We start from the raw sequence: 27,628 nt of genomic DNA, 5'->3' as shown, positions 1-27,628 counted from the left end.
GAAATTGCAAGAAGTGCGGGAGACCGCACAAGGGGGAATATAAGAGTGGTTCTGGTTCTTGTTTCCGATGTGATAAGGTTGGACACCCCCATTTCGAGTGTCCGATGTTGACTTGTTTCCGCTGTAAGGGTGCCGGCCACTTGGCATCCAACTGTCCTACTACCAAGGCGGGGGGGGGGGGGGGGTTGGTCAGGGGACTTCCTTGAGGGGGAAGGTGGAAGAGAAGCTGAAGGCCAAGGTGAGAAATTGTCCACATAGCCAGAAATTGTCCACATCGTCCATATGTTCCTTATTATGGACGAAGACAAAAGTGCATGCCGAGGTAGGGGTTTCAAAATCAGTTTTACAGAAAACCCACCAAGGCAAACCCCTCTAAGGATGACTGGAACATCCATAAATGTGCAGGTTAAGGATTCAAACATTATAAACCAGCAATGGCAAAGAATCCTGATAAAAGGCAAGGCTCGGCCCAAAACCGAACCTGAATCTGAAATCGGCCAAAGGACCAAGAACTCAGTCACCATCCGTTCCCAATCCCAAAGTCAGAAAAACCATTTTTGTTAGTCACAAGGTTCTCAAACCCGACTACAAATGATTTCCTAAAACTGTAACGGACCAGTCCCTCAAAATTCCTTGTTATAATTCCAAAAATTTATTAGAAAACAGGGAAGATATGACATGGCAATAGGTGCCTTGCATAGATACTTCAGGTTTACCCGGTGTTACTATGGACTAGGTACCCAAATCTAACTAAGTCCACACTTTTTGTAGGAACAGCTATGGTGGATTATCATCAGACCATGGTATGTTGATAGTGGCTTTTCCAGTCACATGATAGGAGACATCACCCAACTGCATGGCATTCAAACTATTAAGGGAGGATATGTGTCCTTTGTGGGAGGAAAGAAGGGAAAGATCACTCAAAAGGTTACTGTAAGTAATGGTGTGTTAAAGTTCGATAATATGAACTATGTCCCTGAGTTGAAACACAGTCTACTAAGTGTATCTCAGATCTGTGACAGACGTTTTTCAACTCATTTTAAAAAAAAAAGAATGTCTCATTTTGAAGCCGGGCATTGTCATACTAGAAGACTAGGTTCTTATTCGATCACAAAGAAAAGAAAATGCATACGTGATCACATGAACCAAAATGTTCCCGAACAAATTACTTGTTTATTTTAAAAAATGTTGGAACAAAATGTCATGCTTTGGCATCGTCTTCTAGGGCATGCAAATGACCAAAAAATTAAATCGTCTTGCTAAAAACAACATTGTTCGTTGCTTGCCAGTTAAAGATTTTTATAACTTTTGAAAAATGTGTGGCGTGTGCTCAAGGAAAACATCACAATAAATCTCACAAGTCTAAGATTGTCAACTCTGTTGACTCTTTACTTCAATTGCTTCATATGGATCTCTTTGGTCCTATCAGTGTGCTCAGTATTTCTCGCAAATCTTATTGCTTAGTTATTACTGGTGATTACTCACGTTTTACTTGGATTTTCTATTTAGCTAACAAGATCGAGACTGCAGAGCTGATTAATAGATTTGTAGTGCTAATGGAAAATAAGACTAACTTGATGGTCAAAGGGATATGGTGTGCAACGGTACTGAGTTCAAGAATGTTGTTTTGAATCACTTCTGTGCTGTAAAGGGAATACAACGTCAATATAATTCTGCAAGAACACCATAATAAAATGGAGTGGCTGAAAGAAAAAATCATACATTGGTTGAAGTTGCTTGCATGATGTTGTGTGACTCAAAATTGCCTCTTTTCTTTTGGGCTTGAGGCAATCAACATGGCATGCTATGTGCAGAATAGGGTGCTCATCAACAAGCAACACATGAAGACACCCTATGAGTTGCTTTATGGATACAAACCGATTGTTGCCCATTTTCTTGCTTTCGGATGTCCTTGCATCCTTTTGCATTTGAAGGCTACACCGAAGTTTGATTCAATAGCCGATGATTGCTATTTCGTTGGATATGCTGGTTATACTGCTTATTGAGTTTACAACAAGGCCACAAAACAGATTGTGGAATCATATGATGTGTGCTGGCTAGAGGAAAACGAGACCGATGCAAGAGTTGGTCCAATTGGTTATTTGACTGTCATGAATTTTTTAAATCGTTTAATGTTTTTCCAGATATTGTTGCAGATACTGCAGGTACGTTGCACAGTGAGGATAATGAAGATAAGGTTGTGACCACAACAGCAATTCATAAGACAGTAGTGCTGAATATTGATTTAGTTGGATCGTATGATGAGCACTTGAATCTTTAATGCCCACTCAAGAGCCGGTTCCTGAGACAAAATCTTCTACAAACACTGCTAAAGAGTTTGTGCAACCTACAGTTGATGCTGAGGCAACAAATGTTAGCAAACCTGTTCGTGAAACATTTGGAAGTTATATTTTCCCGAATCCTATTACGAATGAGTTTGTTGCAAGAACTACTCACGTGCGCAGTTCTTCGTCTGGGGAATATAATTTCAAATATGGAATACATGACAACTTTTCAAATCTTCCAATCACAGCACTGGTACCAAATCATCAGATTCCTACCAACATTCAATGAGATCATCCAATTGAGAATGTTATTGGTCCACTCGAGGCAGGAGTTGCCACACGTAGTCAAGCAGGAGAAATCAATGATCGTCTCTACTCCTATTTCATATCCCAAATTGAGCCAAAGAGTGATGTTATAGCCTTATAGGAACCAAGTTGGGTTGAAGCCATGCATAAGGAATTGAATCAGTTCAAAAGGTTGCAAGTATGGAAGTTGGTAGAACATTCTGAGGGCAAGAAATCATTAGACATGAGATGGGTCTCCCGGAACAAAAAAGATGATAGTGGGGTTATTATGAGAAACAAGTCTAGATTGGTGGTCTGTGGCTTTCGTCAAGTTGAGGGTCTTGATTACACATAGGTTTATGCTCCGGTGGCTCAGCTTGAAGCCATTCGCATTTTCTTAGCTTATGCCTCTTACATGGGTTTCATTGTTTACCAGATGGATGTCAAGCGACATTTCTTTATGGAGAAGTTAAGGAAGAAATCTATGTGGATCAGCCACCTGGTTTTACTGATCCAAAATATCCAAATCATGTTTATAAATTAGATAAGGCTCTTTATGCTTACATCACGCTCCTCGAGCTTGGTATGCTACCTTGACTGATCATTTGCTGGAACATGGGTACACGCGTGGAACCATTGACAAACTCTTTTCATCAAAAGAATCGACAGTGATATTATTCTGGTTCAAATCTACATGGACGATATCATCTTGGGATCCATAAATCAACAGTTGTGTGTTGAATTTGTAGCAGCGATGAATAAACAATTGAGATGAGTTCTCTTGGAGAAATGACGACTTTCTTGGATTTTGAGGTTAGAAAAAGTTCGAATGTTATTTTGCTCCATCAAGGAAAGCATGTTGAAGATATGCTGTAAAGTTTGAGATGCAAGATTCTTAAGCGGCTGTAACTCTAATGGCTGACAGACCCTTTACTCACATCAGATTTAGATAGGCCATTGGTAGGGAAGACTCAGTATAGATCAACGATGGGATCGTTGATGTATCTAACTGTTAGTTGTCCCGACATCATGTTTGTAGTCTGTCAATGTGCTCGATATCAGGCTAATCCCAAACTCTCTAATTTAAATGTTGTTAAAAGAATTTTTAGATATCTGAAAGGGACGCCAAAGTTAGGTCTTTGGTATCTTAAAAATTCGGAATTTGATTTATATGCCTTTGCTGACAGGAATTATGGAGGTTGTGGTATTGATAGGAAATCTACATCTGCTAGATGACAGTTTTTGAGAGATAGGCTCATCTCGTGGCAGTGCAAGAAACAACAAACGGTGTCAAAATCCATTGCCAAGGCTGAATATGTGGCAGCTTCTGCTTGTTGCTCACAAGTGATTTGCAAGCACCATCAATTACGGGACTATGGTTTGAATTTTCTTGACACTCCTATCTTTTGTGATAATGATGCGGCGATTACCATTGTTAAAAACCTGGTTCAACATTCTAAAACCAAGCCCATAGACATCAAATACATTTCATTAGAGATTTCTACGAAAGAGGATTGATTCATTTAAAAAAACTCCACACTGATAATAATGCGGTGGACTTATTTAATAAACCCGTTGGTACCTCTCGTTTTAATGTGCTTGTAGGGTTCCTAAAAATGCTTCGTTTCGATGATTGATTTTTGTGTTTAAATTTGTGCATATAAGTTTTTTTTTAATTTTATTTATGCACAAATTTAGGGGGAGAAAAAGGCAAAATACAAAAATAGTTTGTTTAGGGGGAGAAAAAGAAAAAAAATACAAAAATAGTGTGTGTATGTATGTGTGTGTTTACTTGCTTTCGTTAAAAATATAAAAATACAAAAACATTATAAAATTCAAAATACAAAAATATTGTTTCGTTGTATTGGGAAGTGATATAACTCTTTGTGTGAACAGTAAGATCAACACACATAAGGTACTGTAGCAGAAACGGACAGACTCTGTAATCTATGTGTCGGTAGGCTCAGCCCATGAGAATGAAAAGTCAGTATGACCGTTGACTTGTTGGAACCTAATTGAACTTGTTCAATGTGGGACACAATTTAGGGTTTTGTAAACTTAATCAAGTCTTGAGTAAAGAAAGGAATGAAAGGTCGGGTCATACACAAGCCCATTGATGTTTAGTCAACCAAATAAATGAAATATTTTAATTATGACAGTTCATTAAAGTTCAAAAAGTGTTAAAAAAATCAACTAAAAGTTGATGACAAATATATAAACTTAAGGGGTTAAAGTTAGAACTACAGAGGTGAGACATCATTATAAGTCCTAAACACATTGAATGTAAAGCATGTAAGTCTGTATTGTATGGCATGTAAGTCCAACGTTCAACCTTAATGTTTGATTTTGCAAAGTATTCCAAAGTTTGTTATAAAGAAAAACTGCCCTGTCATCAATAAGATTTTGGCCGGCATCAGGGGGTTGGAGTCAAGTTGGGGTGACTCGGTCCGATAAAATTATAAATGAAACTTGACGAAGTGGTTTCTAGGCTTTTTAAGTGTGGGTCCCACTAGATCATACAAACCTAAATTGTGTCCAGTTTTATCCCTCTAACTAAGTATTAAGGGCATGGGTTTAAGTGGACAACAATACCGATAATAAACCAAATCTTACAAAGTATGTGTGTGCTGAAAAGTGTTCCTTAGTTAAACCTAGAATATTTGATCCCAAAAAGTCAACAAAAGTTGTAAAAAGGTTAATTTTATTTTTGAGCTTGTTTTACTTGTATTCTTCTCTTATATAATTTGTATCGTCAAAAGGAGTGCGTTACGGGGATCAATTCTCGCTAATGTTTAAAACATGTTGGACCTTGTTAAAAGTTGGTTTTGAAAACATCTCGGCTCAGTTGAGTTTTTGGCACAAATGCTAAATCTTTGAATCAGGTCCACCGAAAACCAAGGTGAACCTGATCCGGTTATTATACGTGAGATGTAAAAGAGAGTTCTTGGCCTAGTTGACCGAGATCTCTAGATATTTTGGTTTTTAAATGGTTTTCGGCCAATTGAGTATCAAATGCTCATGATTTAAAAGATTTTTGGGGTGTGTACTTGTCAAATCAATCTTTCAAAATTAAATTACTCTCTCTTTAATACCGAAGACTATAGAGCTTCCATCATCATTATAGTTCTTTAAATACACGGTTCTTCATCATCGTTTTCATCTTCTTTGTGTTTCTCTAAGGTTATCGGTTTTTCATCAAGGTAAGAAAGCTCAATTATTGACACTTTTGTTATGGTGTTTAGAGTTTGTGTTCTCTGATTGCATAAAGGTTCTTATATTCACAAGTGTTTTCGGTTGAGTTTTCTGAAATTTCTTTGATGATCATATCATCATGATTTGGAAACTGAGGTCTCATGCATGGATGACTTTTGGTTTTTGGATTAATCAAAAACATTTGTAGTTAACTAGAAAGATTATCTGATCTCGTTTGTATGCTATAATGTTGCATATGAGATTATGGATGGTTCTCTTCGGAAAAAAAGTGAGGAAAAGGTAGAGCCATGAGGAAAGGTAGCTATTATTTTGTGGAATTTCCAAAAGCGCAATGAAAATACGAGCAAAAAGAATTGAATCTAAGAAGACAACGGATTCAGGATCATATTCAGATGAATATGAAGGTGTTAAAATTGTGAATCTTGAAGAACTTGAAGATTCTGATGTGGTTCTTCCAATGTCTTGCGCATGTGACCATGGAAGTCAAATGGATATGACGATGAGTTTGTTTCAGTCTGCTCCTGTAAAATAATGCAGATGAACTATTTAGCTCTAGTGAAAGTGAGAGTGATGACTTGGATGACGGACCTAGAAGGGGTTCAAAGAAAAGTCAAAATAAGACTGTATGGGTTCATAAGAGTGGAACCGTAAAGCAAAAACCGAACCAGGGTGGCGGTTGGAAAAAGAAGGAAAATTGGGGCCAAAACCGAGGCCAGCTGGTTTAATCAGTTGGTGGACCAAATGATGATCCAAGACCAAACTTATCGGTAGCCGCAACAAAACTATGTAGTGATCTATTCAACCTTTAGAAGTTTAAGAACAAAAGGTTAGATTTTGGTTGACAAGACATGACAAGAGAAGCAATAAACCAAGGGGGAGATTGTTAAAATATATTTTGTGGTTTATGCTTTGTATTATGTTTTCGGTTTTGTTTGGAATAGACCGAAATCATTATGGATTTCGGTGGGCTTGACGCGTTGGGCTTAGGCTTATCCTATATGGCTTGTACTAGCATATATAATCTTAATGTTTATCATTGTTAGGAAGTAAGTGAATTACTTTTCTCTCTAAGGTAAACCGATTGTGTATTGCGGGATTAGGTACCTGATGTTTATAATAAATGTGTGCTTTGAATCTTGTGTCTTGTGTTCTTATTATTCGTTTCTTGATTCATCACATGTTTGGATTCCGCCCAATCACATGTTAAGCTGATATTGCTTTGTAGTGATCCAGATTTGGGACTTACAGGAGGTGGATTAGGGTTTGAGATAAGGATGCATGAACTTGTTCGTTGGATAAACTGATGCACTTTGATTCTTTTATTTAAAATGATTTTTGATATAAATAAATTATGACTAGGGATAAAAACATGCTTGTAGGGTTCTAGAATAATTATTAGTTGTGTCTTGGTCGATTTGGATGGTTAGAGCATGAGTTCGGGCCTTAAACGAGCTTAACCGAACCAAAAAATGTTTTAAAAACTTATTTTTTTTTGCTGAACTGAACTGTGGGCTGTTGCGCAGCGGGCTAAGGCCAGCCCTACGCGTCACGTGAAGTGGGGTTCTCGGCCAAACTTTGCTTTTTGACAATTTTAGTCCCTGTAGTTCGTTTTAGGTCGTTTTGAGCACAAAATAAACATTTTAAACACCCTTAAAGACAATGATTTTTAAATTCATTTCTCATCACCACAAGCAATACTTGTTCACACAACATTGCTACACTCAATTGCTGTTCACTGAATCAGTGTGCTCCAATATCATTGATTAAGGACTTTATCTTTCCAAGCTTTCATATGTTACTTAGTCTTTACTAAGTTGTGCCTTATCCTAATGTTCACAACGTTTCACACGGCATAAAGGGAAAAACAAGATTATGAGAGCAAATAACACTTTATAAAGTGAGCTTAACAAGTAGCTATGAAGATTACTTCGAGGTGCTTTTCGAGATGTCTTTTTAAAATGGTGACCACTTTTTTAACCCTACCTTAAGATTCCGATCTAGAATCTAGACTATTCTATGCAAATATCTATGTACAAGTTATCTTGCGTTCTTCTTGAGACCTTATTAATAATACTCCATCAGTTTTCAGTAGCGCAAATACCAAAAAAAAAAAAAAAACTAACATACATTTTGTTTTTTCTCATAAAAGTCCCTCAACAACTTTTTACACATAAAAGTCCCAGCACATGCTATTTAAATAGAAAAATGATATAACTTATAACAACACAATATTTTTTTCTTAAGTGGTAAAAATTGAAATGCTATAGATGAGATTTATTTCTGAATGTAGTTTCTTATGTGGTAAAAAATGGAGATGAAAAGAATATAAGAAAAAAAAAATGACATGAGCGGAGTGGACTGCAGTCCACAGAAATACACGGTGGGATTTTGAAAACTCAAACTTAGGATAGGAACTTAAATGAGTATAACTTATAGGTTAAAGTTTTAGTTACATTCGTTTTCTAGTATACTGAAGGTTTTTTTGAAGCTTTTGTTGGCGTAGTTGTATTGTATATGAATATATAGTTAATATATGCATTATAAAACATTTAAAAAATAATATATTTTCAAGTTATATGGTCGGGTTTTATACGACAAATTTTGGGTATAAGACATAAATCAACCCGTTCACTACGGTTTAAAACTTTTGAAACCGACCAATCGAAAGGTTTGAAAAAAAAACGACTGTGAAACCAATGCTTGAATGATTTCACGTTTTTATACCGAAACATGAACGCCTTAATGCCACATAAGAAAAAAAATATGTTTTTACAAGTTATGTCATTTTTTTGTTCAAACTTAACATGTGAAGAAACTTTAATATGCAAAAAATTGTTAAGAGATTTTTATGAGAAAAAACAGAAAGTACATTGGTTTTTTTATAGTATTTGTTCTTTTCATTACTAGAATTATAAACAATCACATGCAGCTTTCCACATTAATGATCTTTCATGGTCTCGAGCATCCTAACATCCCAGTATAGTGACTAAGAGCATTCTCAACCCATCCCCTAAAATTATGTGAGGAGGGTTTGTAAATTATAGGGCGGGTTGTGAGTATAAATTATAGGGTGGAGAGAGAAAATATAGTATTTTTTGTAAATTTGGAGAAAATGTAGTGATTTTTTTGTAAATTATAGAATGAAGAGAGAAAACTGTAATTAAAAAGATATAAAAAAATATTAATTAATTGAACAGGAGAAAGAAATATAGTGTTTTTTAGTGTAATTATATGATATATATGGATATAGGGATATAGAACGGGATGAGAATGCTCTAAGAGCCTTCTCAATCTATTCTTCATCTCCATCTCTATAATTACACTAAAATCATCTTTTCTCTACCATTTTTCAATTAAATAATATTTTATTATACTTTTATCATTACCTTTTCTCTCTCATTCGCTCACAACCACTTTTAAAAACATTAAAAAATTATAGAGATGAACAGTGTGTTTCTCCAAATTTAACCATAAACAGTAACATTTTCTCTCTCCTTCTTTCACAATCACTTTAAACCATCTCTAAAAAATGAAGAACCCCTCACAAGAATCCATTGGGAATGCTGTAACATCTACGAAGTTGTACACTTATCTACTAAACGCTTATTATTTGCATGTTCTAAGCTTGTAATAATTAGTGTTTGGTAATAAGTTATTCCATTTTCATAATAAACTTTATTTATATACTTTTCACATTATTAATAATTTAATGAATTTTCTTTTATTTTACGAAAAAAGGCACCCCACGTTGGTGTGACACCCTCAAGTCTCTCTCCCTGTTTTTAAAGTAAAACCTGTATCATACATACAGCACGCACTGTATATATACTAGACTAGATCTCACTGTCCGCATTCCTTCCAAATGATCAAACCAATGGAATCCTCCTCCAGATCAATTCTGAAATGGGTTTTGTTGTTCTTGACATTTAACCTTAACCAACTGAGTATTCAGTTAATCCAATGTAGCGTCACTTACGACAGCAAATCCGTCATTATCAATGGCCAAAGAAGAATCTTGATTTCTGGTTCCATACATTATCCCAGAAGCACCCCTGAGGTACCCTATTTTTTATTTTTTGGATTTATTTATTAAAGTTTGAATTTGGGGGGTTTTGTTGCAAATGCAGATGTGGGAAGATCTTGTAACGAAGGCTAAAGATGGGGGGCTTGATGTGATTGATACTTATGTGTTTTGGAATGTTCATGAACCTTCTCCTGGCAATGTAGGTTGATTTTGTTGCTTGGTTGGTTTCTGAATTCTTTTTAAAAAATAATATTTTATTTTATGGTGGATTTGCAGTATAATTTTGAAGGGAGGTATGATTTGGTGAGGTTTTTGAAGATAGTGCAGAAAGCAGGGATGTATGTGCATCTTAGAATTGGACCTTATGTTTGTGCAGAATGGAACTTTGGGTATAATGTTTATATGGGTTGGTTGTTAAATTGTGGTTTAAGTAGGGTTTAAAAACTAAAAGGTCCAATTTTCACTTTTGGATGTCAAATGGTTTGGTCTCTTTGAGGTCAAAACTTATAGAATTTGCTTGATTTTAACATAAAAAAGCTATTGTGTTTGGATTATGTAAGTAAGGTTAAATGGAACCATTTTATAGCTGCATCGGTCAATTTTGAATTGGTCAAAATTTGACTTTTGGCAGTCAAATGAGTTGGTTTCTTTGATGTCAAAAGTCATAGAAATTTTTTGTTTTTAACCAGAAAAAGGACTTTTGTAGCTGAAGTTTTTGATTATGGTGAGATTAAACCAGTTTATAGCTGCATTGGTCAAGAAATTTGGGTCATTTTTGAACTTGGAAAGCAACAAGTTTGACTTCCTAAATAAATGAAGTTACTAAATGTCAACAGTCTAATCAGTGATAATTTATGCAGAGGGTTTCCAGTTTGGTTGAAGTATGTTCCTGACATTAGTTTCAGAACCGATAACGAGCCATTTAAGGTCACAATTCCTCACTTTTTAAAACATATTAAATTGTTTATCCTTTATACAATTAAGAAATTTAATTTATATAAAAATGCAGAATGCAATGAAATCTTTCACTGAGAAAATAGTCAACTTAATGAAGAGTGAAAAAATGTATGAATCGCAAGGAGGCCTGATTATTCTTTCTCAGGTATAAACATATATTTACACAATATTGAACCTTAATTTTTTATTTATTGCCAGTTTGGGGTTTTTAAATTGATCACACGTTGAGAATGAGTATGGGTCAGTAGGAAAGGCGTATGGAGGTGCGGGACATGATTACATGAAATGGGCTGCTAACATGGCGGTCAAATTGGATACGGGTGTCCCATGGGTAATGTGCAAGCAAGATGATGCTCCCGATCCTATTGTAAGCCCGATCTGACCTGTTTTACATGGTAGCCTATTTGGTCTTGCGCTGAAAGCCCGTTTAATGTTTAATACTTTTTCGGGCTTTGTTGGCAGATAAACACATGCAATGGTTTTTACTGTGACGAATTTTCGCCCAACAAGCCTTACAAGCCCACAATTTGGACCGAAGCTTGGAGTGGATGGTATTTCACCATTGAGATCATATGCTTATAAATGGGTCGTAACTTGTAACGGATTGGATTTAGGTCAACAAGAACACGGCCCATTTAACTGTAAATGCCATATATGACAACCCAGTAACTGATTATCTTCGTGTTGTGTCATATTCCTTCAGGTTTACAGAATTTGGTGGGCCTGTTTATGTGAGGCCCGTTCAAGATTTAGCGTTTGGTGTTGCTAGATTCATACAAAAGGGTGGATCATTCTTCAACTACTACATGGTTGATTTTACTTACGCTTTTATTTTTTGTAACGTTTATAAATTTCTTATTGTAACATGACAATATCAGTTTTAAAGTAATATTTGAAATGTTTTGTTTGAAAATGAGACAGTTCCATGGAGGCACTAATTTTGGTCACTCGTCTGGTGGCCCGTTCATCACCACCAGTTATGACTATGATGCTCCAATTGATGAATATGGTGAGGCTAAAACTATGTATCTGTACTTTGTCTTGGAAGGTTAAACTTATTAAGCCGATATGGGGTAGTCGGGCTGATTGGGTAACCGATCAATTGATCAAAGCAACATACATTAAAAACGAATCATTTTTATACGGGCCGGGTAGGGCTGCCAACACTTTTTGTCCATTTTTAAAGATGTTTTCATAGTTAAAGATTTAGTTGGTCCGTTTAAAGTTATAATCTCAATCGACGGGTAAACGGGTCAAAAATGCCATCTCTACCACAAATGTTGAAATGTTAACGATTGATTATGAACCCACACAGGCTTGATCAGGCAACCAAAATACGGTCATTTAAAGAAGCTTCACAAGGCTATTAAACAATGTGAGCCTGCTTTGCTTTCAGCCGAGCCCGATATCACCTCTTTGGGAAGCCTTCAACAGGTTGTGCCTTTATAAATCTAACTTAATTTTCCCCAATAAATAAAATTGTCTTACTAAATATTATTGCTTTTCAGGCCCATGCATTCTCTCCCAAATCAGGACCCTGTGCAGCTTTTCTCTCAAATTACGATCCGAATAATGCTGCAAAAGTGACATTTAATAACAAACACTACACTTTACCTCCGTGGTCCATAAGCATCCTTCCTGATTGCAACAATGTTGTTTTCAATACTGCGAATGTATGTAAAGTTAACCAAAGTGTAAATGAGTTATAAATTTTTTATATGTTGTTTTTTTCTTCTTTTTTTGTGATTATTGTGAAAATGATACAGGTTGAAGTTGAATCTACACAAATGGAAATGTTACCGAGCGATTCAAATATGTTTTCATGGGAGATGTATACAGAAGATTTAACTGTGAGTGATGAAAGCTCGACGTTCACCGTATCGGGCTTATTGGAGCAAATTAATATTACAAGGGATACTAGTGATTATCTTTGGTACACAACTAGGTATGACTCCTAGTTTAAAGGGTGTCGGGTTATCAATAGTCATTTAAATAGGGCTATACACAAGCCAACCCAGGGTGTGCTCTGGCTCCGCTCGTTTATCTTAACGAGCTGAAATGTTGAGCTCAAGCCAGCTTGTGGCTTGTCGAGCCGGCTTGTGTATTTTTGAATTTTTACGTTTGACACATATTGATATAATTATTTGTAACATTCACATAATCGAGCCAGCTCATGGCTCTTCGAGTCGGCTCATGTTTTTCTTTTAAGTTTTTACATTTTACACATATCAATATAAATATTTGTAACATTCACATAATGCAGAATTTATAAGCTACATAGTTCATAATTTATATACATATTAAAACTTGGGTTATAATTGGCATATGCTAAAGTTTGGGTTTTGCTTTTAAACAAACCAAATGAGAATTTTCGATATCAAGAGAATTTTTGATGTTTTCGGTTTTTTTCATTAAAAAATGTCATAAGCTACAAATACACACAGAAATTTGGCTTTTAATTTAAACAATCTCAGCCGAGCCTGAGCCGACCTATGAACACACAAACACACAAATTTGGCCTTCAAGTTAAATGACCCAACGAGCCGAGCCGACCATGGCTCGGGCTCAGCTCAGGTCCTTTACAAAGGAGCTGATTTCAAGTGAGCTTTTTCCAAGCGAGACACAAGCCACGAGCATTTCGAGCAGCCTTACACGTAAATAACAAATATGGTTTCTACAAAATTATTACTGTTATTATTTTTTTGCAGTGTCGATATTGGTTCATCTGAATCATTTTTAACTGGAGGGGAGCGCCCAAAGCTTCTGGTGCAATCAATGGGTCATGCTCTTCATGTGTTCATAAATGGAGAACTCTCAGGTGTTTTTTTTTTTTGTTGATAAACAAATATTTAAATTAGAAAATGATGTAAAATTTGATGCATTTGTATGTAGGTTCAAGTTTTGGTACAAGAAAACATAGGAAAATTACATACAAAGAAAGTGTTAATTTACGTGCCGGAACCAACAAAATCGTACTGCTTAGTGTGGCAATTGGATTGCAGGTTAGTTTCTTGAATTTTTGAAATATTATTTATATGTTTGCAATGATAATGGAAAATACTGTAAGTTAATGTTTTGTTATTCTAAAGAACATGGGAGGACATTATGAAACATGCGAGACGGGAGTGTTGGGCCCGGTGGCTCTTTATGGCCTTGACCAAGGAAAGAGGGACTTGTCATGGTTCAACTGGACCTACCAGGTGCGTACGGGCTGAAGATTTAGGGTGTAAATGAGCCGAGCCGAGCCAAGCCCGAGCATGACTAGGCTCAAGCATAGTTCGTTTAACTTACAGAGAGCTCGAGCTTGGCTCATTTCGAGCTCTATTCCAAAAATTCGAGATTGGCTTGTTTAATATTTATTAATTAATTCATCATTACTTTTACATGTATTTCAATTATAGTTTGTGTATAACATAACAAATACTATTAAGTTATTTTTAGCAATTTTTATATATATAAACAATCATTATTATATATAATAGGCTCCTTTAGGTTCACGAGCCACTTTGAGGTCAATAACCGAAGCTTGCGCTCGGGCTCGTTTGTTAAAGAAGCCAATTCTGAGCTCGAGCTTGGGTTCGTATAAGGTCGGCTCGATTCGAGCTTTTAGCGAGCCATTCTCGAGTAGCTCAGGAACCATTTGGCTCGTTTACATCCCTAGCCTATTGGGTCAAAATAGGCAACTTTAGTACGGGCTGAAATGGGTTGGTTTGACCCAAAACACTTGACTTCCCAAATTTTAACTTAAAAAATAATAATAATAATTTGTGTCAAACAGGATTACAAAATAACATGTTATTTTAATAGTAATCCAGTTTTATGAAATAAAAGCTATGATCCGAACCGTAAATAAATGAGTTGAAATTGTCACCTCTAATTTTCATCACGGTTTGCTAATTTTTTTTAACAGGTTGGTCTAAAGGGAGAGGCAATGAATGTTTTCTCCTCAAATACTAATTCTCACATCAAATGGATTCAAGATTCTTTAATCACTCACAAACAACAACCATTAACATGGCACAAGGTACGTGTAAACTACATAAATCAAGTTCGTTAACAACGTTATTATTGAAAAAGATTTCATTATCACATTGAACTTTATAAAGGGTATCAGAAAAGATAAATCTTTAAGTCAAAATCATAACGTTAGTCTTTATAAACCATAAGATTCTTGGAATCTTTTCAGGCTTACTTTAGTGAGCCTGATGGTGATGAGCCATTGGCTTTGGACATGAATAGTATGGGAAAAGGTGAAGCATGGGTCAATGGTCACAGCATAGGGAGATATTGGTCAACTTATGCTAATGGTGATTGCCAAGGGTGTGATTATGCTGGAACCTATCGACCGTTGACTTGTCAACTCGGGTGTGGTCAACCAACACAAAGATGGTACCATGTTCCTAGATCTTGGTTAAAACCAAGTGATAACTTGTTGGTGATCTTTGAAGAACTTGGAGGTTCTCACTAAGGTTTCCCTAGTTAAGAGATCAATGGTCAAACGGACTTGAAACGTTGTTGGTTGAAGCCACGGGGAAGGTACAGGAAGTAAAACAACTCCAACTGTGATAAAGAATTTAGCCTAGTTATTTAGTGCGATTTTAATTGATTCAAGTTTTAAATTGTAAGTGTGTGCATGCTCTTGTAGAGTTTTGTATAATGTTACTATCCTATGTTGAAATGGAACATCAAGTCTTGTAGTTGCTAGTGATTTATGATGGAATAATTGAACGATTTTAAGAGTCAGGGCGTTGTATGTCTAGTGAATTTGGCGATTGATGCTAAAGTAACATCACCCCAAATGTGTCCATCAACATGTATGTCACATTATACGACTATATAATGTCATATTGACCATATGACTATGAGTGGTTACATCTGTCATTTTCATGTCAGTCTATTTTCATATGGTTCTTATGATTTGGCGAATATACGACATATCATTTTTCGTCTGTCATACGACGACCCATTTGACTTGTCATGAGACATGTAAGGCACGTTAGTGGTGTCTAGATAGAATGTTAGTGGTGTTTTTTAAGTCAAACCTGTAGTGAAATGTGCTTCATAAATGCTACTCTAAATCATAATCTCTTTATTTACTTGAATATCTAAAAGCATGTTATTTATTTGATTAAAAATCTCAAGTCCAGAAAACACTACTTGAAAGAATAACACGAAAACATGAAAGAGAACATCATGATGATAGGCTTGTCCAAGTGTTTATGCATCTTCAAAAATTTAAAATATATCTTGAATGGTTATTTATTTATTTATTTTTCAAAAAATCTGTGCATCATCCACTTGTGCTTGTGTTACCTGAATGTTTAATGATTGTTTGTTGAAGTTCATCCTTTTTTGCCCCCACGACCTTTGCAACCTTCCTCTCACCTTTCAGCAACAAGAATGTTGGCATTGCTTCCACCCCCCAATCCGATGCAATTTCCTGTAATGGGTTGACTTTCAAGGGTCAAATGATTAGTATAACATGCATTGTTCTGTTTCTTTTTTGTGATTAATCAATTAGTATTGTAAGGACTCAACCTTTTTGGGGATTCTAACAATCTAACACCTAAAAATATATTTTTCCTTAGGACTTAAACAAAGTGAAAGATGTACATTTTTTGATGCACTTATTAGAGTTGAGGTTTAGTGAAAAGAAACCCTCTTTTAAAGTGTACTGATTCTTTACTTCTATTGTAAAAATATTGGGGGCCCGTAAATATTATTTTCTAATATCAAAATTCAAATGTTGTAAACATAGAAATTGAAAAAATATGTTGTTACCTTTAACTCATCCACATCAACTTTGAGGAAAGTAACATGAGGCATTGATTTAGCCAGTTCTGCTACAAATAGAGCAATGGCTCGGCAAGGTCCACACCAAGATGCAGCAAAGTCCACAACGATCTGCATGAACAACGCTTATTCATCGGTTTTCATCATAATTATCCCACATGCTTTCAAATTTCCGAACAGAAATGTATACAGCATATTGTGGTTATAGAACAAACGGAGATATGAAGGAAAAAGATACTGAAAATTGAATCACATTCGTCTTCACCATAATAGATTATAGAATTTTCAATACAGACAGCAATAAATCGATTACTGCAATGCGTAAATCAACGTAAAAATGGAAGGAGGACACGAGTCAAAACAAATAACCGAAATTTACCGGATGAAATAAACGGACGGCATACCAATCTATTCTTGTCCTTTTGGATATGATGATTCCAGGCATCAACAGTGTGGCAGCTAATCACCTGTCCTTGTTCTCCCATTTTCTTGATCTCAATAAAAATGGCTTCCAGGAAATGATATGAGTCTAGTTTGTTTTTGGGATGAATTAGCTAGATGGTACAAAGATGCTAGTCATCATATGATCGATCAGCTAATTATGTAACACATATCGATCTTAACCATAGATTATTTTATTTTGTTTAATGATTTTGTACATGGTATTTAACAAAACGTTACTGATAGCTACGTAATAGCTAGGTAGGTGTGCATGTCCATATGCATGGGATTTAGAAATTCGTTTATGCACGTACAAAGATAGAATTAGAAAGAATAATTTTATTATGTTTGCATTTATTATTTTTTAAAAGAATAGATTACAAAAAAATTGATCAATTAAGTAATTTATATCGAATTTTTGTAGAATAAATCGTATCTGAAAAAACACATACATACATACATACATATTACATACGTATTGATGAATATATATACTTATTTTAATTCTGCCAACAATAAACTGTTTAGTTATTTCAAGTTTGACGCTAACTTTGTTTTTATAAATAATACAAACTAAAACATCAAACCCCGAGTCCTGATAGATTGAGCCATATGATGACAGACGTCGGGTCTGGACAGATAGATTATCGAACTAATAAAGTTTCACAAATCACAAGTGGATCATAACACAAACAAACACCACAATATTGCAGCTTGATACCTTTCTGTACAAACAAGAGAGAACCGAATGAGTTGCCTTTGGCTTCGAGTAATTAGATTGGACACAACTGATATTTTCTTTAATAATAATAATAATAATAATAATAATAATAATAATCTTCAACATATTCTAAATCTCCTCCAAACCAACTCATGAGATTTACCAAACCGCCCTTAAATATCGTCTCATTTAACACCCACCTTGATATTTTCTTCACTCGTTCCTAAACGAGTACAAAACTTCATAAGCTTCTCTTTAATTAAGCAAACTTTTTCTGAATATATCAACAGCTTGATCCAACGTGTTAACCTATTTAAAATCAATTTCTCAATTCAACACTTTCTCACGAATAAAGTGATAATGGGCTTCTATATGTTTCGTGCAGGCATGAAACGTGGGGTTCTCGACACAAAATATCGACAAACCATTATTCCCGTACAAGGTTACCTTCTCATTATTACCTTGATTTAACCCTTCAGAAAAGGAACCAGGCCAATACTCAGCCTCGGTAGTTGAAAGTGACACTATAGGCTAGAGGTGCACAAATTGGTTAACCGGTTAATATTACTAACCGGTTTTGACCGGTTAAAGAAATGGTTTTGGTCCGATTAGACTGAACCGGTTAATAACCGGAAAAAAAACCGGTTTTTAATAAAATAATAATAAAAAAATTGGTTAGCGGTTTTTTGAAATCAATAATACAAATCGGTTAGGATTGGTTAGTAACCGGTTAGGATTGGACCGGTTAGTAACTTGTTACAATTTCGGGTACGAACCGGTTAACCGGGTTCTGTGTGCACCTCTACTATAGGCTGCCTTTTGTTGCACCATATAACAACACTTATATTTGATCCCCTCTTAAACTTAACACCATATAGCTAGGAGTGTACTTCACATACCGTAACACTAGCCATGCAACTATAAGATGCGGTTTCCTTGGAGCTTGAAACAAATCTGCTTAGTACATCCATGACATATACGCAATGTTGGGTCGAGTCAAAGTCAAACAAATGTGACCTTCAATTATTTGTCTATAAATGTTTACTTCTTCAGCCGGGACCCGTTTGGTTCCATAGGTACTCGTATTGGTTTGCAACTTTACATACTGAATTTAACCAAAAGATTAACAAGATACTGATTTTGGTGAAGCATAAACCCGCCGTTCTCATACTCAAGCTCTAGACCCAAGAAGTGTTTTAATTTTCTCAAGTTTTTCATGAAACGAGTGCACAAATTCGTTTTTAATTGCTCCACCACGTAAACTAAATCACCAGTATTAATTAAGTCGTCTACATAAATGAGGACGACAATGCTTTATCACCTTCGGTTTGAAGAAACAAGCTAACTATCGGCTAAAGTAGGAACAAAAATTCACCTATATTACCAAACTAGGCTCCGCGATTGTTTCCGAAACATAATTTGGAGAGTCTTGACTCACAAAGCCTCCCGGCTGGTCCATGTAAATTACTTGATCCAATTCGCCGTACAGAAACACGTTACTTTACATCCATTTGCCATATATAAATCCCAACCTTTGCATTCAACAATGGCTAAGACAACGTGAACCGAACCAAATTTAGCTACAAGGCTGAAAGTATCGTCGTAGTCAATCCCTTATTGCTGTGAAAAACCTCATGCGACTAAGTGAATCGTATATCTCTCTATCGACCTGTCTTTTAATTTTGAAAATCCGCTTACACGAAATCGGTTTTGCATAGCCCGGTTCTGGAACAAGGTGCCAGGTCTTGTTAATCCTTACTGGCTACAGCTTCTAATTCTTGCTTCATTGCTTCCATCCACTTAGAATCTCTTATAGCTTGTTCTACGGCCTCGGGTTCGGTTTCTTGACTAACAAGTAAAGCAACATTCACGTATTTCTGGTTATGCTTTCTGACTCGTTTAGATCTCCAGACAGCCTGTGCACTGTCCTCAATGGTTGGTGAAGTGTTTGAATTGTCTGACTGACACCCGAACTGTAACACCGTGAAAATACCCATCTAGTTTTGGGCCAATAACGTCAAGATTAGAAGTTAAGGGGCTAAAAATGCCAATTCTGAAAGTTAAAAGACTGGAAATGAAAAATTTGGGGTTTTAGACCCATCGCGCTACGCGATGACTAGGTTAAGTAACCCGGGACACGTGGCCAACCACGTGTCAACACGTGGCAGCCTCTAGTAAATTGCGACGTCGCGCTACGCGACGGCTTTGAGGAAAGGGCCATCGCGCTATGCGATGGTCTGCAAAACTCACCTATAAAAGGGCAGCTACGGGTTCAAGCCATTTCATCCCATTTTCACCTTAGATTTCACATAGTTAACCTTGGTAAGCGTGCAAGAGAGTTCCGAGGTGCTGTGAGCAGTTTTTGCGAAGAGACGAGGTGTCGTTACGCTGTTTAACGAGCTGCTGATCTTGAAACGAAGTACAAGCCGAACCGCTGCTGATTTCTTAGCTCTACAGTTTTGTCGAGCCAATTAAGATAACTAGATGATAATAGATGATATACAGGGATTGGAGTCATAGAAGATCGCTTGAGATGGCTCGTTTTTGAATATTACAAATCCTTGTATTATTAATATCCCGGTTTTGTAAACTGAAACTCGGTTGTTTAATTCCCGAGTAATTTTGATAATGTAAATTAATATTTTAATGTTTAAAGACTTCCGCTAAAATAAACCCGCTACTCTGATATATTTACAAAACAGGTACCAACTGATGGTCACACTCCTAGGCCCTGGATTGGGGTGTGACAGGTTGGTATACCTAGAGACGTTTGCCAACGTGATATCCTTTATTAGGCCAAAGCGTGCTATTCCAAACGTCATATGTAAATCCAAAGTATTTTCATAAAAATGACTATAACTATACTAGGGTAGGTCAGACCTTGAGTCTGCTGAACTGAATCATACATTAAGTCTGCTGATCAGACCTCGAGTCTGCTGAACTGAATCAGACATTAAGTCTGCTGATCAGACCTCGAGTCTGCTGAAACTGTAACAGACTTAAAGTCTGCTGAATAGTATCAACTAGATACTTATGCATGCCTATTATGAATATAGGTTGTTAAGCATATTGAGAAGAGGAGTTTGATAATATCCACTGATATACGAGGTGAACACGTTAACCTTTTACTATCTGAACTGATTTTACTCTTGTAATAGACAGGATGCTTATTACAAAGAGTCCGATAAACGATTGCATGAGATATAATCTCTAAAATCGTTATAATACAAAATAGATAATAAAAAGAAACTCAGACCAAATACCCATGTGTCTGGATCCAAACATAACTGATAATTGGCATACAAAACCAAGTCAGACATAACCGGTTCTCCAACAGGGTTATATAGCCTAGGGGAAGGTTGTCTCCGAACAGGGGCTATGTACTCGGGGAACCTTTGAATTGTGTGTGTAGGGCAGTGGTACAAATCCCAGGAATGGACGGGTATTTCTGCTGAGTTTGTGAAACAGAAAACTATGTTTGTATTTATCGACTGTTATAAATGTTTTATCGAGTCAACGTTTCACCAGCATATAGCTGACGTGTTTTTCCCACCCTTGCAGGTAACTAGATGATAATAGATGATATACAAGGACTGGAGTCATAGAAGATCGCTTGAGATGGCTCGTTTTTGAATATTACAAATCCTTGTAATTTTGTAAACTTGGTTTTGTAAACTGAAACTCGGTTGTTTAATTCCCGAGTAATTTTGATAATGTAAATTAATATTTTAATATTTAAAGACTTCTGCTAAAATAAACCGCTACTCTGATATATTTACAAAACAGGTACCAACTGATGGTCACACTCCTAGGCCCTAGATTGGGGTGTGACACGAACTAAGTTGTCGATGAACCAATGCGCCATGGGCTGCTATAGAGACCTGCATCTTCGGTTGGATTCAACATGTTCATTATTAATCAGCATATATATCATTATTTTTTATGGAACAAATGAGAGAAACCATACAGTTCTTTCTACTGAGCTATATTGTTTTGACTTCAAAAGTCAAGAACAATATTTTTGTGATCAAACAAACTAAAAAATCATCATATATAACCGCCATTTGAAATAGTTTCCCACATTATATTTAAACAAACAAAACCCATATCAAAACAACCTTGGCAGACTAAATTATCAAACAAACAACCAACAGTCTTGATTCTTGAATACTATCAAAGTCAAATCGGGCCAATCTAAAATAAAAAAAAAACATTAAAGCTTTATAAAGTTTTTGAAACAATATGTACCCAAAAGAAACCATCCAACAAGAACAAATGCAAAGAACGCCAAAAACGCAACAAAATGAACCCCCCCCCCCCAAAAAAAAAAAAAACTAATTCCTGCAAAGAATATGATCACAAACGGGGCATAATCTTGAACCATCGATCTTATACTCACCCATCGCCCTCTCAACAGAATCATAACTGCAATATTAACCGCATTCCATCCGCCCCCCTCAAACCCCATCCGGTTCAGATTATTCAACACAAACGAGTGACAATTGCAAGTCAAAATATTATATTCCCGGTGTTGGTATTCTTGTGTACTCTTTCTTAATGCACAATCCCATGTGTTTTCGTTTTGGTCTCGGTTAGTTCCTGTTTCTACAATATTGTATTCTTCTTCACTTTTGTTCATAGAAAACTTCATCAAACGGACACCAATGTATAATTAAAATGTCTTTAGAACTGTTTAATAGCGAAAATGAAGTACCTTTTCTTTGGTTATTTGGATGTAACGAGCAACAGATCCGAAAGTGAAGTTATCGACTCACACAAAATTTGGGCCCGCAAAGTCAAGGATGACGCCATCTTCTCGATCTATACCAATGTGGCCGACAAACGGAAGGAGCCATGAAACAACAGGGAGTGGGGTCCACACAATGCAACATGGAAAACGGGCTCTCGATGGGTCGATGTGCATGCTGTTGTGTTCAATGTTCATTGTGTGGTTAGGCTTTGTATCTGTTTCCATTGCAAGATCTGCACAACACACATTGACATTTTGAAAAGTGTTGAATTCACACTATTTGAAAGTTTCAATCACACTTAAACTGATGAATAAGGCAATGGTAAGATAGCATTATCAGTTGCATAATTCGTAATAACTAGCCCTATCGTTTTGCTAAACGCTCAACCGGGGTGAAATTGGAACTTAAAGAAGATAAAACACGAACTGAATTTGAGATCTGGTAGGTCATTTGGAAACATGAATAGGGATTACCTTACCTTACCTTTGTTAGATTAGAAACCCTAGATAGAAGTAACATGAAGAAGTTATGAATAAGGAATTGAGGTGGGAGCTATTGGGTTAAAAAGTGAAGATGAGTGTGAAGGTAGGGTACTTACTCGGTAAAGATAATGCAGCCCCTCCGCGATCATAAACAATCAATGAGAAACAGGCCGGTCACCCGCTGGGAACGAGAAGAACATGTATTTCGCCCGCAAGAAATGCCACCCTCCGCGGAGAGCATTTAGACCATCCGCGGGAAGATACATAAGTCTCCCGCAATATGAACATAAGAACTTACAAAGAAAGAAAAAACATGGAGGACTCGTTATAGCTAAGCGCATGCCAGCACGTGATATGGAAGCAGGAGCCGATCACAGGGCGAGCCCCGTACTATCCACTAACGCACGGCGGGCCAATGAGATGGCGCCGGCGCGGTACCTGCCTCTGGCTAGGATCTCCGTAGGCCAACTGGGCAACCAATCAGGAGCCATTATCAGGCACAGCCATGAGAATGGAAGGTTCCATTGGGTGGGACAGCTGGCCCAATCACCCTTCCCCCCTGGCTATAAATACAATGTGAAGAACAATGGTAAGGGGATTCGATACTTTCTCATTCTCACTAAATGGATCTATCACTTACCATACTGATTCTCACGCCGGAGGGTGTTAATGAGAAGACCCCCTATTCCTCTTCTCGTAACGAGCTCACGATGTTTTGTGGTGCAGGTTGATAGCCGTTGACGATTGGAATATTTATTGTTATCTCCACCGGGAAATACCGATTTAAGCCTACTCGGGGTTAGATTAGGTGTTAATCCTTACTTGTGTGAGACATTAAGCTAAACCTACCAAGGGTTAGACTAGTGTTTTTTTCATTGGCGTCATCCGTGGGACCTAGAACAGACTTGAGAAATTATTCTGACCGTCATGAGTTCTGGCCGTCCACCTCCTTCAATGCCGCAGTCTTCAAACCGTGTAGGACCCAACCGGAGTGGGTCCCCGGAACGAAACGGGTGACAAAGTGAGGATTATATTGAAATAGAACGACTACAGCAAGACTTATCGTTTCGGTTTACCGAAGCAAACACTACCAGGCAAAAACGTCCCATGATAGTGGAGGACGAAGAAGAAGACTTGGTGATGTGGTTAAAAAGAGAACAAGAAAGGGTCAGCACAGAGTATGAGAAGAAGTTAGAGGAGCAGATGAGAAAACAAGCCTAAACTGACCCTGTGAACACTTCTATACTTGCAGAACACTCAAGAAGACTCATCCGACGAAGATCGTCATTCGCCGAGACGTGGGAGTGACAAATTCCGGAGTCACAGAGACCATTCAAGAGGACCAAGTAAAACTCGAGAACAGTCCCCGGGACAAAGTCGAGTGGCTCGCTCAAGAAGCACGGGGATGAAAAACCAGAGACCTCATGGGAGCAGAGAAGAAGACAACAGTGGAAGTGAGAGTGAAGGCCTCAGTTTAAAAAGTCTGGCGCGGGGAAGGAAACAATTAAGTTACTACCTCGACGCAAACGCAGATTTTTCAAAACCATATCGCTCGAAAGCCTTCGCAGAAAAATCAACGTCTATACAGCGAATCGCGAAGGCACCACTACCGCCTGACTCGAAATTACCATCAGCGGTAGGAAAGTATGACGGTATGACAAACCCTAGCGATCACCTACAAAGTTTCATAGTTGCAAGAGGATTCACGGGATGGACCCTACCCGTGTGGTGCCACATGTCGCTCTAACCCTTCATGGGGCTGAAAGGGGAATTGTTTGAAAGACTCCCAGAAAGAAGAATCACCGGATTCGAGGAATTAAATCGTAACATTCTCCTAACACTTCAGTCAGCAACGGAGACATAAGCGTGATCCCGCTGATATACTGACGGTTTTCCGCGGATATAATCAGTCAATTGAAGATTTCATCACGCGCTACAACAAAGAAGGCCTACTGATAGGAGATGTCACTAAAGATATGATGAGAGCTGGGTTTCAACTGGGGGTACGCAGTGATGACCTTATTCGGTGCCTGTCTGGACGCGTTGGCATGCCTAAGTCATGGGATGCCATAATAAGTGAAGCTAAGGTATACGCGGCAACAGAGAAATCCTTGAGCAAGCAGGAATATTCCAGACCTGAAGTAAAATATGAGCCCAAAGGCTACAAAGGAAGCAAAAAAGAAAGGGGGTCAATACGGACTAGAATCCAACCACCCGCGAAAACGTCTATACCCACTGCGGTTAGACCGCTGGTAGGAGAAAAGCAAAGTGATAAAACCGTGGGTATAAAAACAGGAATGGACCTCGGTGTCAAAAACCCCGTTGCAAATATTGGCTACAAAAATGTGGATTTCCGCACACCATAGCCAATTTTCAAAGAAGAAATTTAGACAAGTCAAAATATTGTAAATTTCATGAGGATGTCGGACACAACACGGACGACTGCACCAATTTAAAAAATGAAATAGAGGAAGCAGTAAAGTACGGGAAGCTTGAACACTTGGTAATCGAAGCCAGAAAGCATGCACGAAACCAAGGAAATGTCAGAGAAGAAGGTCCTTTGAAAAAATAGATCAAAAACCTTAATTCCATATGATACAAGGTGGGAAACACAAGGGGGCAAAAAGGTAGTCACCAAGCAGTGAAGCCTGGAAAGAAGAGCTCGTCGTTTTCCCGAGAATCAGAGAAGGACCGTGCCTAAAGCAGCCATTGATAATTACCGCGCTGATTGCCCATTACTGAAGCACATACGTGTTTATCGATCAAGGAAGCATGCCCAACATAATGTAACAACAGTGCTTCGACCAATTAGACGCGGAAGATAAGGCAAGGTTGGAACCAGTCAATGCCCTAGTATCAGGGTTTTCAAACGAAGTCACCCACCCGCTGGGACAACTAAAATTCTAGGTAACATTGAGCAATGGCAGACATTCAAGAACTTAAGAGGTGGAGTTTTTAGTGTTACTGGTAAAATCAAGACATGACATAATTTTGGGAAGAGAGGCGATTGGAGACTTTAACGCCAACCCTTCTATCGTACACGTTATGATGGGTGTACCCACCCTAACAGTTTTCGCATTGATAAGGCCGAATAAAGATTGCTTAGTAGCGGAAGGGTCGAAGCCCCCAAAAACACCAAAAGTCTCAAAAGAAGAACCAGAAAAATGGATATTGAATGCCAAATTCCCAGATCAAACAGTGACCATCGTGAATACCCTATTCGACAGAGTTAACTCACATTTAAAGCAGCTACTGCTGAAGTACACTGATGTATTCGCATGGCAGTCAGTGGACATGGTTGGAGTTCCGCGACGGATAGCCAAACACAAGCTAAAAGTTAACCCAGCGTTCACTCCGGTCATACAAAAGAGACGAAAGATGGGTCCTGAACAGACACAAGCAATGAACGAGCAGGTGCAGGAGCTATTAAAAGCCGGGTCATTCGTGAGATTCAATGCAAAACATGGGTAGCGATTCTGATGGTGATACCTAAAAGAAAAGGAGCATGACGGATGTGAATAGACTATAAAGATTTGAAAAGGCCTTCAACAAAGACTACCACCCACTGCCAGAGATCGATCTGAAACTGGACGCCTTGGCGCCCTATCGCTTCAAATGTTTTTTGGACGCATACAAAGGGTATCACCAGATCCGCATGGCAGAAAAAGATCAAGACAAGATGGCATACCGCATCGAGAAAGGCACATTATGTTATAAAATGATGCCTTTTGGATTGAAAAACGCCGGAGCTACATAGCAACAATTAATGGACCAACAATTTGGGGAACAGATTCAGAACAACTTGGAAGCGTACATGGATGATCTGGTCATCAAAATCTTGGAGGAAGATCAAATGCTTCGAGATATCGAAGACACGTTCAAAAGACTGCGGAGTGTAAGCTTGAAGCTAAACCCAAGCAAGTGATCGTTTGGAATAGAAGAGGGTAAATTCATCGGCGTAATAGTAACGAAAGATGGATTCAAGGCCAACCCCAAAAAAGTGCAAGCAATCTCACATATGCTGTCCCAATTCCTTGAAAGAAGTACAAACATTGAATGGAAGGCTAGTGGCCATGAACTGGTTCTTAGCAAACCATGCCACTAAGTCATTCCTGTTCGTTGCAACATTGAGGAATTGCCTAAAGAAATCACAATTCAGATGGACGGAAGAAGCAGAACAAGCTTTCTAAGAAGTCAAAGATGCTTGATAGAGCTACCAACACTGACAGCTCCGCAGAAGGAGAAGAATTAACAATGTACTTATCTGCGTCAGAGAAAGCGGTGGGTGTGGTTCTGCTAGTAGATTGAAAGAAAATCCAAACTCCAATCTACTACGTTTGCAGAACACTCACAGATGCTGAAACCAGGTACTCTACAATGGAAAAGCTAGTTCTAGGATTGATTTATGCTTCAAGAAGACTCCACAGGTACTTCCATAGCCACCCAATCAACGTGCTAACCAATAAGAGCGGCATTAGCGGTTTCCAACTTAGCCTCAACCTTCTGCGCATGCTCCTGACCGCCCCTCAACTTGATGTTATCATGCTGACAAGCTTCTTTCCAGTGGCAGTTAGCCTTAGAGTGCAGAGCAAGCGCAGAAGCCAACTCTTGAAGAGCAGTGGCTAAGTTCCACTCGGCGGTGCGAGCTTCCTCGAGATGGTCCTTTGCTTCCTTCA

At 37.7% G+C, this 27,628-nt stretch overlaps 3 protein-coding genes and 1 pseudogene across 4 annotated transcripts; 2 read left to right on the top strand and 2 right to left on the bottom strand.

Moving 5' to 3' along the window:
- Window positions 1–9,657: 9,657 nt before the first annotated feature.
- On the top strand, window positions 9,658–10,947 carry LOC143599390 (beta-galactosidase 3-like). Its single transcript, XM_077077357.1, has 5 exons — window positions 9,658–9,840; window positions 9,911–10,006; window positions 10,084–10,196; window positions 10,668–10,734; window positions 10,817–10,947. The coding sequence occupies exons 1-5, from the start codon at window positions 9,658–9,660 to the stop codon at window positions 10,913–10,915; spliced, it is 558 nt and encodes a 185-aa protein (XP_076933472.1). The 3' UTR covers window positions 10,916–10,947.
- A 50-nt stretch (window positions 10,948–10,997) lies between these two features.
- LOC143599389 (beta-galactosidase 3-like) lies at window positions 10,998–15,252 on the top strand. The gene is made up of 12 exons (XM_077077356.1): window positions 10,998–11,131; window positions 11,227–11,315; window positions 11,468–11,573; window positions 11,686–11,773; window positions 12,080–12,198; window positions 12,273–12,437; window positions 12,531–12,709; window positions 13,473–13,582; window positions 13,657–13,766; window positions 13,854–13,964; window positions 14,675–14,788; window positions 14,951–15,252. Exons 1-12 carry the CDS (start codon window positions 11,045–11,047, stop codon window positions 15,230–15,232), a joined length of 1,560 nt encoding a protein of 519 aa, XP_076933471.1. The 5' UTR covers window positions 10,998–11,044; the 3' UTR covers window positions 15,233–15,252.
- Window positions 15,253–16,054: 802 nt separating this feature from the next.
- LOC143599387 (thioredoxin H-type 2-like) lies at window positions 16,055–17,042 on the bottom strand. The gene is made up of 3 exons (XM_077077355.1): window positions 16,962–17,042; window positions 16,546–16,668; window positions 16,055–16,204 (listed from the first exon to the last, which is right to left on the bottom strand). The coding sequence occupies exons 1-3, from the start codon at window positions 17,040–17,042 to the stop codon at window positions 16,055–16,057; spliced, it is 354 nt and encodes a 117-aa protein (XP_076933470.1).
- Window positions 17,043–21,926: 4,884 nt separating this feature from the next.
- On the bottom strand, window positions 21,927–22,721 carry LOC143599386 (protein RTE1-HOMOLOG-like; annotated as a pseudogene). The gene is made up of 2 exons (XR_013147286.1): window positions 22,434–22,721; window positions 21,927–22,364 (listed from the first exon to the last, which is right to left on the bottom strand). The product of XR_013147286.1 is annotated as a protein RTE1-HOMOLOG-like (transcript).
- Window positions 22,722–27,628: the final 4,907 nt, after the last annotated feature.

This window comes from Bidens hawaiensis, unplaced genomic scaffold, assembly GCF_021521415.1.
Source record: "Bidens hawaiensis isolate Kalapana, Puna unplaced genomic scaffold, B.hawaiensis_p1.1 tig00052128_1, whole genome shotgun sequence".
In the NCBI taxonomy this organism is placed as follows: domain Eukaryota; kingdom Viridiplantae; phylum Streptophyta; class Magnoliopsida; order Asterales; family Asteraceae; genus Bidens; species Bidens hawaiensis.
The sequence above is the reverse complement of the archived record's forward strand: the minus strand, read 5'-3'. Positions and strand labels throughout refer to the sequence as shown.